Genomic DNA, 16,174 nt, shown 5'->3' with positions numbered 1-16,174 from the left:
GACCCTAAGCACACAGCCAAGACAACGACCCTAAGCACATAGCCAAGACAACGACCCTCAGCACACAGCCAAGACAACGACCCTCAGCACACAACCAAGACAACGACCTTCAGCACACAGCCAAGACAACGACCCTAAGCACATAGCCAAGACAACGACCCTCAGCACACAGCAAAGACAACGACCCTAAGCACACATCCAAGACAACGACCCTCAGCACACAGCCAAGACAACGACCCTAAGCACACAGCCAAGACAACGACCCTAAGCACACAGCCAAGACAACAACCCTAAGCACACAGCCAAGACAAGGACCCTAAGCACACAGCCAATACAACAACCCTAAGCACACAGCCAAGACAACGACCCTAAGCACACAGCCAAGACAACGACCCTAAGCACATAGCCAAGACAACGACCCTCAGCACACAGCCAAGTCAACGACCCTCAGCACACAACAAAGACAATGACCCTCAGCACACAGGCAAGACAACGACCCTAAGCACACAGCCAAGACAACAACCCTCAGCACACAACCAAGACAACGACCCTAAGCACATAGCCAAGACAACGACCCTCAGTACACAGCCAAGTCAACGACCCTCAGCACACAACCAAGACAACAACCCTCAGCACACAACCAAGACAACGACCCTAAGCACACAGCCAAGACAACGACCCTAAGCACATAGCCAAGACAACGACCCTCAGTACACAGCCAAGTCAACGACCTCAGCACACAACCAAGACAACAACCCTCAGCACACAACCAAGACAACGACCCTCAGCACACAGCCAAGACAACGACCCTAAGCACATAGCCAAGACAACGACCCTCAGTACACAGCCAAGTCAACGACCCTCAGCACACAACCAAGACAACGACCCTAAGCACACAGCCAAGACAACGACCCTAAGCACACAGCCAAGACAACGACCCTCAGCACACAGCCAAGACAACGACCCTAAGCACACAGCCAATACAACAACCCTAAGCACACAGCCAAGACAACGACCTAAGCACATAGCCAAGACAACGACCCTCAGCACACAGCCAAGTCAACGACCCTCAGCACACAACAAAGACAATGACCCTCAGCACACAGGCAAGACAACGACCCTAAGCACACAGCCAAGACAACGACCCTAAGCACACAGCCAAGTCAACGACCCTCAGCACACAACAAAGACAATGACCCTCAGCACACAGGCAAGACAACGACCCTAAGCACACAGCCAAGACAACGACCCTAAGCACACAGCCAAGACAACAACCCTAAGCACACAGCCAAGACAAGGACCCTAAGCACACAGCCAATACAACAACCCTAAGCACACAGCCAAGACAACGACCCTAAGCACACAGCCAAGACAACAACCCTAAGCACATAGCCAAGACAACGACCCTCAGCACACAGCCAAGTCAACGACCCTAAGCACACAACAAAGACAATGACCCTCAGCACACAGGCAAGACCCTAAGCACACAGCCAAGACAACAACCCTCAGCACACAACCAAGACAACGACCCTCAGCACACAGCCAAGACAACGACCCTAAGCACATAGCCAAGACAACGACCCTCAGCACACAGCCAAGACAACGACCCTAAGCACACAGCCAAGACAACGACCCTAAGCACATAGCCAAGACAACGACCCTCAGTACACAGCCAAGTCAACGACCCTCAGCACACAACCAAGACAACAACCCTCAGCACACAACCAAGACAACGACCCTAAGCACACAGCCAAGACAACGACCCTAAGCACATAGCCAAGACAACGACCCTCAAGCACACAGCCAAGACAACGACCCTACACAGCCAAGACAACGACCCTCAGCACACAACCAAGACAACGACCCTCAGCACACAACCAAGACAACGACCCTAAGCACACAGCCAAGACAACGACCCTCAGCACACAGCCAAGACAACGACCCTAGTAGCACAAGACATCCAAGACAACGACCCTCAGCACACAGCCAAGACAACGACCCTCAGCACACAACCAAGACAACGACCCTAAGCACACAGCCAAGACAACAACCCTAAGCACACAGCCAAGACAAGGACCCTCAGCACACAGCCAAGACAGCGAACCCTAAGCACACAGCCAATACAACAACCCTAAGCACACAGCCAAGACAACGACCCTAAGCACATAGCCAAGACAACGACCCTCAGCACACAGCCAAGTCAACGACCCTCAGCACACAACAAAGACAATGACCCTCAGCACACAGGCAAGACAACGACCCTAAGCACACAGCCAAGACAACAACCGTCAGCACACAACCAAGACAACGACCCTCAGCACACAGCCAAGACAACGACCCTAAGCACATAGCCAAGCCAACAACCCTAAGCACACAACCAAGTCAACGACCCTAAGCACATAGCCAAGACAAGACACACAACCCCCTCAGCACACAACCAAGACAACGACCCTCAGCACACAGCCAAGACAACGCCAAGACAAACCAAGACAATGACCTCAGCACACAGGCAAGACACATAGCACACAGCCAAGACAACAACCCTCAGCACACAGCCAAGACAACGACCCTCAGCACACAACCAAGACAACAACCCTCAGCACACAACCAAGACAACGACCCTCAGCACACAGCCAAGACAACGACCCTAAGCACATAGCCAAGACAACGACCCTCAGTACACAGCCAAGTCAACGACCCTCAGCACACAACCAAGACAACGACCCTAAGCACACAGCCAAGACAACGACCCTAAGCACACAGCCAAGACAACGACCCTCAGCACACAGCCAAGACAACGACCCTAAGCACACAGCCAAGACAACAACCCTAAGCACACAGCCAAGACAACGACCCTAAGCACATAGCCAAGACAACGACCCTCAGCACACAGCCAAGACAACGACCCTCAGCACACAGCCAAGACAACAACCCCTCAGCACACAGCCAAGACAACGACCCTAAGCACACAGCCAAGACAACGACCTAAGCACACAGCCAAGACAACGACCCTAAGCACATAGCCAAGACAACGACCCTCAGCACACAGCCAAGACAACGACCCTCAGCACACAACCAAGACAATGACCCTCAGCAAGACACACCCTAAGCCAAGACAACGACCCTAAGCACACAGCCAAGACAACGACCCTCAAGCACATAGCACAAGCCAAGACAACGACCCTAAGCACACATCCAAGACAACGACCCTCAGCACACAGCCAAGACAACGACCCTAGACAACGACCCTAAGCACAGCCAAGACAACGACCCTAAGCACACAGCCAAGACAACGACCCTAAGCACACAGCCAAGACAACGACCCTAAGCACACAGCCAAGACAACCCCTAAGCACACAGCCAAGACAACAACCCTAAGCACACAGCCAAGACAACAACCCTAAGCACACAGCCAAGACAACGACCCTAAGCACATAGCCAAGACAACGACCCTCAGCACACAGCCAAGTCAACGACCCTCAGCACACAACAAAGACAATGACCCTCAGCACACAGGCAAGACAACGACCCTAAGCACACAGCCAAGACAACAACCGTCAGCCACAACCAAGACAACGACCCTCAGCACACAGCCAAGACAACGACCCTAAGCACATAGCCAAGAACAACCCTAAGCACATACAACGACCAAGCACATAGCCAAGACCCTCAGTACACAGCCAAGACAACGACCCTCAGCACACAACCAAGACAACGACCCTCAGCACACAACCAAGACAACGACCCTAAGCACACAGACAATGACCCTCAGCAGAAGACAACGACCCTAAGCACATAGCCAAGACAACAACCCTCAGCACACAGGCAAGACAACGACCCTCAGCACACAACCAAGACAACAACCCTCAGCACACAACCAAGACAACGACCCTCAGCACACAGCCAAGACAACGACCCTAAGCACATAGCCAAGACAACGACCCTCAGTACACAGCCAAGTCAACGACCCTCAGCACACAACCAAGACAACGACCCTAAGCACACAGCCAAGACAACGACCCTAAGCACACAGCCAAGACAACGACCCTCAGCACACAGCCAAGACAACGACCCTAAGCACACAGCCAAGACAACAACCCTAAGCACACAGCCAATACAACGACCCTAAGCACACAGCCAAGACAACGACCCTAAGCACACAGCCAAGACAACGACCCTAAGCACACAGCCAAGACAACGACCCTCAGCCAAGACAACACCCTCAGCACAAAGACAACGACCCTCAGCACACAACCAAGACAACGACCGTCAGCACACAGCCAAGACAACGACCCTAAGCACATAGCCAAGACAACGACCCTCAGCACACAGCCAAGACAACGACCCTCAGCACACAACCAAGACAATGACCCTAAGCACACAGCCAAGACAACGACCCTAAGCACACAGCCAAGACAACGACCCTAAGCACACAGCCAAGACAACGACCCTAAGCACATAGTCAAGACAACGACCCTCAGCACACAGCCAAGACAACGACCCTAAGCACACATCCAAGACAACGACCCTCAGCACACAGCCAAGACAACGACCCTAAGCACACAGCCAAGACAACGACCCTAAGCACACAGCCAAGACAACGACCCTCAGCACACAGCCAAGACAATGACCCTAAGCACACAGCCAAGACAACGACCCTAAGCACACAGCCAAGACAACAACCCTAAGCACACAGCCAAGACAAGGACCCTAAGCACACAGCCAATACAACAACCCTAAGCACACAGCCAAGACAACGACCCTAAGCACACAGCCAAGACAACGACCCTCAGCACACAGCCAAGTCAACGACCCTCAGCACACAACAAAGACAATGACCCTCAGCACACAGGCAAGACAACGACCCTAAGCACACAGCCAAGACAACAACCCTCAGCACACAACCAAGACAACGACCCTCAGCACACAGCCAAGACAACGACCCTAAGCACATAGCCAAGACAACGACCCTCAGCACACAGCCAAGTCAACGACCCTCAGCACACAACCAAGACAATGACCCTCAGCACACAGCCAAGACAAGGACCCTAAGCACACAGCCAAGACAACGACCCTCAGCACACAGCCAAGACAACGACCCTCAGCACACAGCCAAGACAACGACCCTCAGCACACAGCCAAGACAACGACCCTAAGCACACAGCCAAGACAACGACCCTAGCACAAGCCAAGACAACGACCCTAAGCACACAGCCAAGACAACGACCCTAAGCACACAGCCAAGACAACGACCCGCAGCACACAGCCAAGACAACGACCCTAAGCACACAGCCAAGACAACGACCCTAAGCACACAGCCAAGACAACGACCCTCAGCACACAGCCAAGACAACGACCCTAAGCACACAGCCAAGACAACGACCCTAAGCACATAGTCAAGACAACGACCCTCAGCACACAGCCAAGACAACGACCCTCAGCACACAACCAAGACAACGACCCTCAGCACACAGCCAAGACAACGACCCTCAGCACACAGCCAAGACAACGACCCTGAGCACACAGCCAAGAAAACGACCCTAAGCACACAGCCAAGACAACAACCCTAAGCACACAGCCAAGACAAGGACCCTAAGCACACAGCCAAGACAACAACCCTAAGCACACAGCCAATCAACGACCCTAAGCACACAGCCAAGACAACGACCCTAAGCACATAGTCAAGAGAACGACCCTCAGCACACAGCCAAGACAACGACCCTAAGCACACAACCAAGACAACGACCCTCAGCACACAGCCAAGACAACGACCCTAAGCACATAGCCAAGACAACGACCCTCAGCACACAGCCAAGTCAACGACCCTCAGCACACAACCAAGACAATGACCCTCAGCACACAGGCAAGACAACGACCCTCAGCACACAGCCAAGACAACGACCCTAAGCACACAGCCAAGACAACGACCCTCAGCACACAGCCAAGACAACGACCCTAAGCACACAGCCAAGACAACGACCCTAAGCACATAGTCAAGACAACGACCCTCAGCACACAGCCAAGACAACGACCCTCAGCACACAACCAAGACAACGACCCTCAGCACACAGCCAAGACAACGACCCTCAGCACACAGCCAAGACAACGACCCTGAGCACACAGCCAAGAAAACGACCCTAAGCACACAGCCAAGACAACGACCCTAAGCACACAGCCAAGACAAGGACCCTAAGCACACAGCCAAGACAACAACCCTAAGCACACAGCCAAGACAACGACCCTAAGCACACAGCCAAGACAACGACCCTAAGCACATAGTCAAGAGAACGACCCTCAGCACACAGCTAAGACAACGACCCTAAGCACACAACCAAGACAACGACCCTCAGCACACAGCCAAGACAACGACCCTAAGCACATAGCCAAGACAACGACCCTCAGCACACAGCCAAGTCAACGACCCTCAGCACACAACCAAGACAATGACCCTCAGCACACAGGCAAGACAACGACCCTCAGCACACAGCCAAGACAACGACCCTAAGCACATAGCCAAGACAACGACCCTCAGCACACAGCCAAGACAACGACCCTCAGCACACAACCAAGACAATGACCCTAAGCACACAGCCAAGACAACGACCCTAAGCACACAGCCAAGACAACGACCCTAAGCACACAGCCAAGACAATGACCCTAAGCACATAGTCAAGACAACGACCCTCAGCACACAGCCAAGACAACGACCCTAAGCACACATCCAAGACAACGACCCTCAGCACACAGCCAAGACAACGACCCTAAGCACACAGCCAAGACAACGACCCTAAGCACACAGCCAAGACAACGACCCTAAGCACACAGCCAAGACAACGACCCTAAGCACACAGCCAAGACAACGACCCTAAGCACACAGCCAAGACAACAACCCTAAGCACACAGCCAAGACAAGGACCCTAAGCACACAGCCAATACAACAACCCTAAGCACACAGCCAAGACAACGACCCTAAGCACACAGCCAAGACAACGACCCTCAGCACACAGCCAAGTCAACGACCCTCAGCACACAACAAAGACAATGACCCTCAGCACACAGGCAAGACAACGACCCTAAGCACACAGCCAAGACAACAACCCTCAGCACACAACCAAGACAACGACCCTCAGCACACAGCCAAGACAACGACCCTAAGCACATAGCCAAGACAACGACCCTCAGCACACAGCCAAGTCAACGACCCTCAGCACACAACCAAGACAATGACCCTCAGCACACAGCCAAGACAAGGACCCTAAGCACACAGCCAAGACAACGACCCTTAGCACACAACCAAGACAACGATCCTCAGCACACAGCCAAGACAACGACCCTCAGCACACAGGCAAGACAACGACCCTAAGCACACAGCCAAGACAACGACCCTAAGCACACAGCCAAGACAACGACCCTAAGCACACAGCCAAGACAACGACCCGCAGCACACAGCCAAGACAACGACCCTAAGCACACAGCCAAGACAACGACCCTAAGCACACAGCCAAGACAACGACCCTCAGCACACAGCCAAGACAACGACCCTAAGCACACAGCCAAGACAACGACCCTAAGCACATAGTCAAGACAACGACCCTCAGCACACAGCCAAGACAACGACCCTAAGCACATAGTCAAGACAACGACCCTCAGCACACAGCCAAGACAACGACCCTCAGCACACAACCAAGACAACGACCCTCAGCACACAGCCAAGACAACGACCCTCAGCACACAGCCAAGACAACGACCCTGAGCACACAGCCAAGAAAACGACCCTAAGCACACAGCCAAGACAACAACCCTAAGCACACAGCCAAGACAAGGACCCTAAGCACACAGCCAAGACAACGACCCTAAGCACACAGCCAAGACAACGACCCTAAGCACACAGCCAAGACAACGACCCTAAGCACATAGTCAAGAGAACGACCCTCAGCACACAGCCAAGACAAGGACCCTAAGCACACAGCCAAGACAACGACCCTCAGCATACAACCAAGACAACGACCCTCAGCACACAGCCAAGACAACGACCCTCAGCACACAGGCAAGACAACGACCCTAAGCACACAGCCAAGACAACGACCCTAAGCACACAGCCAAGACAACGACCCTAAGCACACAGCCAAGACAACGACCCTAAGCACACAGCCAAGACAACGACCCGCAGCACACAGCCAAGACAACAACCCTAAGCACACAGCCAAGACAACGACCCTAAGCACACAGCCAAGACAACGACCCTCAGCACACAGCCAAGACAACGACCCTAAGCACACAGCCAAGACAACGACCCTAAGCACATAGTCAAGACAACGACCCTCAGCACACAGCCAAGACAACGACCCTCAGCACACAACCAAGACAACGACCCTCAGCACACAGCCAAGACAACGACCCTCAGCACACAGCCAAGACAACGACCCTGAGCACACAGCCAAGAAAACGACCCTAAGCACACAGCCAAGACAACAACCCTAAGCACACAGCCAAGACAAGGACCCTAAGCACACAGCCAAGACAACAACCCTAAGCACACAGCCAAGACAACGACCCTAAGCACACAGCCAAGACAACGACCCTAAGCACATAGTCAAGAGAACGACCCGCAGCACACAGCCAAGACAACGACCCTAAGCACACAACCAAGACAACGACCCTCAGCACACAGCCAAGACAACGACCCTAAGCACATAGCCAAGACAACGACCCTCAGCACACAGCCAAGTCAACGACCCTCAGCACACAACCAAGACAATGACCCTCAGCACACAGGCAAGACAACGACCCTCAGCACACAGCCAAGACAACGACCCTAAGCACACAGCCAAGACAACAACCCTCAGCACACAGCCAAGACAACGACCCTAAGCACATAGCCAAGACAACGACCCTCAGCACACAGCCAAGTCAACGACCCTCAGCACACAACCAAGACAATGACCCTCAGCACACAGGCAAGACAACGACCCTAAGCACACAGCCAAGACAACAACCCTCAGCACACAGGCAAGTCTACGACCCTGAGCACACAACCAAGACAACGACCCTCAGCACACAGCCAAGACAACGACCCTAAGCACATAGCCAAGACAATGACCCTCAGCACACAGCCAAGTCAACGACCCTCAGCACACAACCAAGACAATGACCCTCAGCACACAGCCAAGACCAGGACCCTAAGCACACAGCCAAGACAACGACCCTCAGCACACAACCAAGACAACGACCCTCAGCACACAGCCAAGACAACGACCCTCAGCACACAGGCAAGACAACGACCCTAAGCACACAGCCAAGACAACGACCCTAAGCACACAGCCAAGACAACGACCCGCAGCACACAGCCAAGACAACGACCCTAAGCACACAGCCAAGACAACGACCCTAAGCACACAGCCAAGACAACAACCCTAAGCACACAGCCAAGACAACGACCCTAAGCACACAGCCAAGACAACAACCCTCAGCACACAGGCAAGACTACGACTCTGAGCACACAACCAAGACAACGACCCTCAGCACACAGCCAAGACAACGACCCTAAGCACATAGCCAAGACAATGACCCTCAGCACACAGCCAAGTCAACGACCCTCAGCACACAACCAAGACAATGACCCTCAGCACACAGCCAAGACCAGGACCCTAAGCACACAGCCAAGACAACGACCCTCAGCACACAACCAAGACAACGACCCTCAGCACACAGCCAAGACAACGACCCTCAGCACACAGGCAAGACAACGACCCTAAGCACACAGCCAAGACAACGACCCTAAGCACACAGCCAAGACAACGACCCGCAGCACACAGCCAAGACAACGACCCTAAGCACACAGCCAAGACAACGACCCTAAGCACACAGCCAAGACAACAACCCTAAGCACACAGCCAAGACAACGACCCTAAGCACACAGCCAAGACAATGACCCTAAGCACATAGCCAAGACAACGACCCTCAGCACACAGCCAAGACAACGACCCTCAGCACACAACCAAGACAACGACCCTCAGCACACAGCCAAGACAACGACCCTAAGCACACAGCCAAGACAACGACCCTAAGCACACAGCCAAGACAACGACCCTAAGCACATAGTCAAGACAACGACCCTCAGCACACAGCCAAGACAACGACCCTAAGCACACAGCCAAGACAACGACCCTAAGCACACAGCCAAGACAACGGCCCTAAGCACACAGCCAAGACAACAACCCTAAGCACACAGCCAAGACAACGACCCTAAGCACACAGCCAAGACAACGAACCTAAGCACATAGCCAAGACAACGACCCTCAGCACACAGCCAAGACAACGACCATCAGCACACAACCACGACAACGACCCTCAGCACACAGCCAAGACAACGACCCTAAGCACATAGCCAAGACAACGACCCTCAGCACACAGCCAAGACAACGACCCTCAGTACACCACCAAGACAATGACCCTCAGCACACAGGCAAGACAACGACCCTCAGCACACAGCCAAGACAACAACCCTATGCACACAGCCAAGACAACGACCCTAAGCACACAGCCAAGACAACGACCCTAAGCACATAGCCAAGACAACTACCCTCAGCGCACAGCCAAGACAACAACCCTAAGCACACAGTCAAGACAACGACCCTAAGCACACAGCCAAGACAACGACCCTAAGCACACAGCCAAGACAACGACCCTCAGCACACAGCCAAGACAACGACCTTCAGCACACAGCCAAGACAACGACCCTAAGCACACAGCCAAGACAACGACCCTAAGCACATAGCCAAGACAACGACCCTCAGCACACAGCCAAGACAACGACCCTCAGCACACAACCAAGACAATGACCCTAAGCACACAGCCAAGACAACGACCCTAAGCACACAGCCAAGACAACGACCCTAAGCACACAGCCAAGACAACGACCCTAAGCACATAGTCAAGACAACGACCCTCAGCACACAGCCAATACAACAACCCTAAGCACACAGCCAAGACAACGACCCTCAGCACACAGCCAAGACAACGACCCTAAGCACACAGCCAAGACAACGACCCTCAGCACACAGCCAAGACAACGACCTTCAGCACACAGCCAAGACACCGACCCTAAGCACACAGCCAAGACAACGACCCTAAGCACACAGCCAAGACAACGACCCTAAGCACACAGCCAAGACAACAACCCTAAGCACACAGCCAAGACAACGACCCTCAGCACACAGCCAAGACAACGACCCTAAGCACACAGCCAAGACAACGACCCTCAGCACACAGCCAAGACAACGACCTTCAGCACACAGCCAAGACACCGACCCTAAGCACACAGCCAAGACAACGACCCTCAGCACACAGCCAAGACAACGACCCTCAGCACACAACAAAGACAACGACCCTCAGCACACAGGCAAGACAACGACCCTAAGCACACAGCCAAGACAACAACCCTCAGCACACAACCAAGACAACGACCCTCAGCACACAGCCAAGACAACGACCCTAAGCACATAGCCAAGACAACGACCCTCAGCACACAGCCAAGACAACGACCCGCAGCACACAGCCAAGACAACGACCCTAAGCACACAGCCAAGACAACGACCCTAAGCACACAGCCAAGACAACGACCCTCAGCACACAGCCAAGACAACGACCCTAAGCACACAGCCAAGACAACAACCCTAAGCACACAGCCAAGACAACAACCCTAAGCACACAGCCAAGACAACATCCCTAAGCACACAGCCAAGACAACGAATGAGTGGCTTCGGGACAAGTTTCTGAATGCCCTTGAGTGGCCCAGCCAGAGCCCGGACTTGAACTCGATCAAACAACTCTGGAGAGATCAGAAAATAGTTCCAACCTGACAGAGCTTGAGAGGATCTGCAGAGAAGAATGGGAGAAACTCCCCAAATACAGGTGTGCCAAGCTGGTAGCGTCATACCCAAGAAGACTCAATGCTGTAATCGCTGCCAAAGATGCTTCAACAAAGTACTGAGTAAAGAGTCTGAATTCTTACGTTTTTTATGTTTTATAAATTACAATACATTTCAAAAAACCTGTTTTTGCTTTGTCATTACGAGGTATTGTGTGTAGATTGATGAAGAAAAAAACTATTTAATCCATTTTAGAATAAGGCTAACAAAATGTGGAGAAAGTCAAGGCGTCTGAATACCTTTTTGAAGGCACTGTATGTCTTATATAAGGTTGTGTCACAACTGTTACCCAGACTAACCTATTGCCCATGTTTCCTGCTTCCTGTGCAGCGGATGGCCAGAAGGACATAGAGGATGAGTTGACCACAGGACTGGAGATGGTCGACTCCTGCATCAGATCCCTGCAGGTGTCTGGAATACTGGACCCTCACCAATTCAACACAGGAGAACGTACGGACAGCTCTTATTTCATTATTCATTATGACAGGGTGTGTGTGTGTGTGTGTGTGTGTGTGTGTGTATGTGTGTGTGTGTGTGTGTGTGTGTGTGTGTGTGTGTGTGTGTGTATGTGTGTGTGTGCATATGCGGATGTGTGTGTGTGTGTGTGTGTGTATGTGTGTGCATGCGTGTGTGTGTGTGCGTGTGTGTACTTGTGTATGTGTGTGTGTGTGTGTGTGTGTTTCATAGCTCCTAATCTTTATCAAATCACATTTTATGTCAATACAACCTTACTGTGAAAGTCCTTAACCAACAATGCAGTTCAAGAAATAGAGTTAAGAAAATATTCACCAAATAAGTAAAAAAAATTATAAAAAGTAACACAATAAAATAACAATAACGAGGCTATATACAGGGGGTACCGGTACAGAGTCAATGTGGAGGCTATATACAGGGGGTACCAGTACAGAGTCAATGTGGAGGCTATATACAGGGGGTACCAGTACAGAGTCAATGTGGAGGCTATATACAGGGGGTACCAGTACAGAGTCAATGTGGAGGCTATATACAGAGGGTACCGGTACAGAGTCAATGTGGAGGCTATATACAGGGGGTACCAGTACAGAGTCAATGTGGAGGCTATATACAGGGGGTACCAGTACAGAGTCAATGTGGAGGCTATATACAGGGGGTACCAGTACAGAGTCAATGTGGAGGCTATATACAGGGGGTACCAGTACAGAGTCAATGTGGAGGCTATATACAGGGGGTACCAGTACAGAGTCAATGTGGAGGCTATATACAGGGGGTACCAGTACAGAGTCAATGTGGAGGCTATATACAGGGGGTACCAGTACAGAGTCAATGTGGAGGCTATATACAGGGGTACCAGTACAGAGTCAATGTGGAGGCTATATACAGGGGGTACCAGTACAGAGTCAATGTGGAGGCTATATACAGGGGTACCAGTACAGAGTCAATGTGGAGGCTATATACAGGGGGTACCGGTACAGAGTCAATGTGGAGGCTATATACAGGGGGTACCGGTACAGAGTCAATGTGGAGGCTATATACAGGGGGTACCGGTACAGTGTCAATGTGGAGGCTATATACAGGGGGTACCGGTACAGAGTCAATGTGGAGGCTATATACAGGGGGTACCGGTAGAGAGTCAATGTGGAGGCTATATACAGGGGGTGCCAGTACAGAGTCAATGTGGAGGCTATATACAGGGGGTACCAGTACAGAGTCAATGTGGAGGCTATATACAGAGGGTACCGGTACAGAGTCAATGTGGAGGCTATATACAGGGGTACCAGTACAGAGTCAATGTGGAGGCTATATACAGGGGTACCAGTACAGAGTCAATGTGGAGGCTATATACAGGGGGTACCGGTACAGAGTCAATGTGGAGGCTATATACAGGGGGTACCAGTACAGAGTCAATGTGGAGGCTATATACAGGGGTACCAGTACAGAGTCAATGTGGAGGCTATATACAGGGGGTACCAGTACAGAGTCAATGTGGAGGCTATATACAGGGGGTACCGGTACAGAGTCAATGTGGAGGCTATATACAGGGGGTACCGGTACAGAGTCAATGTGGAGGCTATATACAGGGGGTACCGGTACAGAGTCAATGTGGAGGCTATATACAGGGGGTGCCAGTACAGAGTCAATGTGGAGGCTATATACAGGGGGTACCAGTACAGAGTCAATGTGGAGGCTATATACAGAGGGTACCGGTACAGAGTCAATGTGGAGGCTATATACAGGGGGTACCAGTACAGAGTCAATGTGGAGGCTATATACAGGGGGTACCGGTACAGAGTCAATGTGGAGGCTATATACAGGGGGTACCAGTACAGAGTCAATGTGGAGGCTATATACAGGGGGTACCAGTACAGAGTCAATGTGGAGGCTATATACAGGGGGTACCAGTACAGAGTCAATGTGGAGGCTATATACAGGGGGTACCAGTACAGAGTCAATGTGGAGGCTATATACAGGGGGTACCAGTACAGAGTCAATGTGGAGGTTATATACAGGGGGTACCGGTACAGAGTCAATGTGGAGGTTATATACAGGGGGTACCGGTACAGAGTCAATGTGGAGGCTATATACAGGGGGTACCAGTACAGAGTCAATGTGGAGGCTATATACAGGGGGTACCGGTACAGAGTCAATGTGGAGGCTATATACAGGGGGTACCAGTACAGAGTCAATGTGGAGGCTATATACAGGGGGTACCGGTACAGAGTCAATGTGGAGGTTATATACAGGGGGTACCGGTACAGAGTCAATGTGGAGGTTATATACAGGGGGTACCGGTACAGAGTCAATGTGGAGGCTATATACAGGGGGTACCGGTACAGAGTCAATGTGGAGGTTATATACAGGGGGTACCGGTACAGAGTCAATGTGGAGGCTATATACATGGGGTACCGGTACAGAGTCAATGTGGAGGTTATATACAGGGGGTACCAGTACAGAGTCAATGTGGAGGCTATATACAGGGGGTACCAGTACAGAGTCAATGTGGAGGCTATATACAGAGGGTACCGGTACAGAGTCAATGTGGAGGCTATATACAGAGGGTACCGGTACAGAGTCAATGTGGAGGCTATATACAGAGGGTACCGGTACAGAGTCAATGTGGAGGCTATATACAGGGTGTACCGGTACAGAGTCAATGTGGAGGCTATATACATGGGGTACCGGTACAGAGTCAATGTGGAGGCTATATACAGGGGGTACCAGTACAGAGTCAATGTGGAGGCTATATACAGAGGGTACCGGTACAGAGTCAATGTGGAGGCTATATACAGGGGGTACCAGTACAGAGTCAATGTGGAGGCTATATACAGGGGTACCAGTACAGAGTCAATGTGGAGGCTATATACAGGGGTACCGGTACAGAGTCAATGTGGAGGCTATATACAGGGGGTACCAGTACAGAGTCAATGTGGAGGCTATATACAGGGGCACCGGTACAGAGTCAATGTGGAGGCTATATACAGGGTGTACCGGTACAGAGTCAATGTGGAGGCTATATACAGGGGGTACCAGTACAGAGTCAATGTGGAGGCTATATACAGGGGTACCGGTACAGAGTCAATGTGGAGGCTATATACAGGGTGTACCGGTACAGAGTCAATGTGGAGGCTATATACAGGGGGTACCAGTACAGAGTCAATGTGGAGGCTATATACAGGGGGTACCGGTACAGAGTCAATGTGGAGGCTATATACAGGGGGTACCAGTACAGAGTCAATGTGGAGGCTATATACAGGGGGTACCGGTACAGAGTCAATGTGGAGGCTATATACAGGGTGTTACGGTACAGAGTCAATGTGGAGGCTATATACAGGGGGTACCAGTACAGAGTCAATGTGGAGGCTATATACAGGGGGTACCAGTACAGAGTCAATGTGGAGGCTATATACAGGGGGTACCAGTACAGAGTCAATGTGGAGGCTATATACAGGGGGTACCGGTACAGAGTCAATGTGGAGGCTATATACAGGGTGTTACGGTACAGAGTCAATGTGGAGGCTATATACAGGGTGTTACGGTACAGAGTCAATGTGGAGGCTATATACAGGGGGTACCAGTACAGAGTCAATGTGGAGGCTATATACAGGGGTACCGGTACAGAGTCAATGTGGAGACTATATACAGGGGGTACCGGTACAGAGTCAATGTGGAGGCTATATACAGGGGGTACCAGTACAGAGTCAATGTGGAGGCTATATACAGGGGTACCGGTACAGAGTCAATGTGGAGGCTATATACAGGGTGTACCG

At 51.8% G+C, this 16,174-nt stretch overlaps 1 protein-coding gene across 1 annotated transcript in view; it reads left to right on the top strand.

Moving 5' to 3' along the window:
* Window positions 1-12,238: 12,238 nt before the first annotated feature.
* LOC135572049 (catenin delta-2-like) overlaps window positions 12,239-16,174 on the top strand; it is a 368,899-nt gene continuing 364,963 nt past the window's right edge. Inside the window, exon 1 of the mRNA XM_065019050.1 lies at window positions 12,239-12,380. Within this exon, the coding sequence (XP_064875122.1) occupies window positions 12,239-12,380 (142 nt within the window). The remainder of the gene's footprint in view (window positions 12,381-16,174) is intronic.

This window comes from Oncorhynchus nerka, linkage group LG6, assembly GCF_034236695.1.
Source record: "Oncorhynchus nerka isolate Pitt River linkage group LG6, Oner_Uvic_2.0, whole genome shotgun sequence".
Classification (NCBI taxonomy): Eukaryota; Metazoa; Chordata; class Actinopteri; order Salmoniformes; family Salmonidae; genus Oncorhynchus; species Oncorhynchus nerka.
The sequence above is the reverse complement of the archived record's forward strand: the minus strand, read 5'-3'. Positions and strand labels throughout refer to the sequence as shown.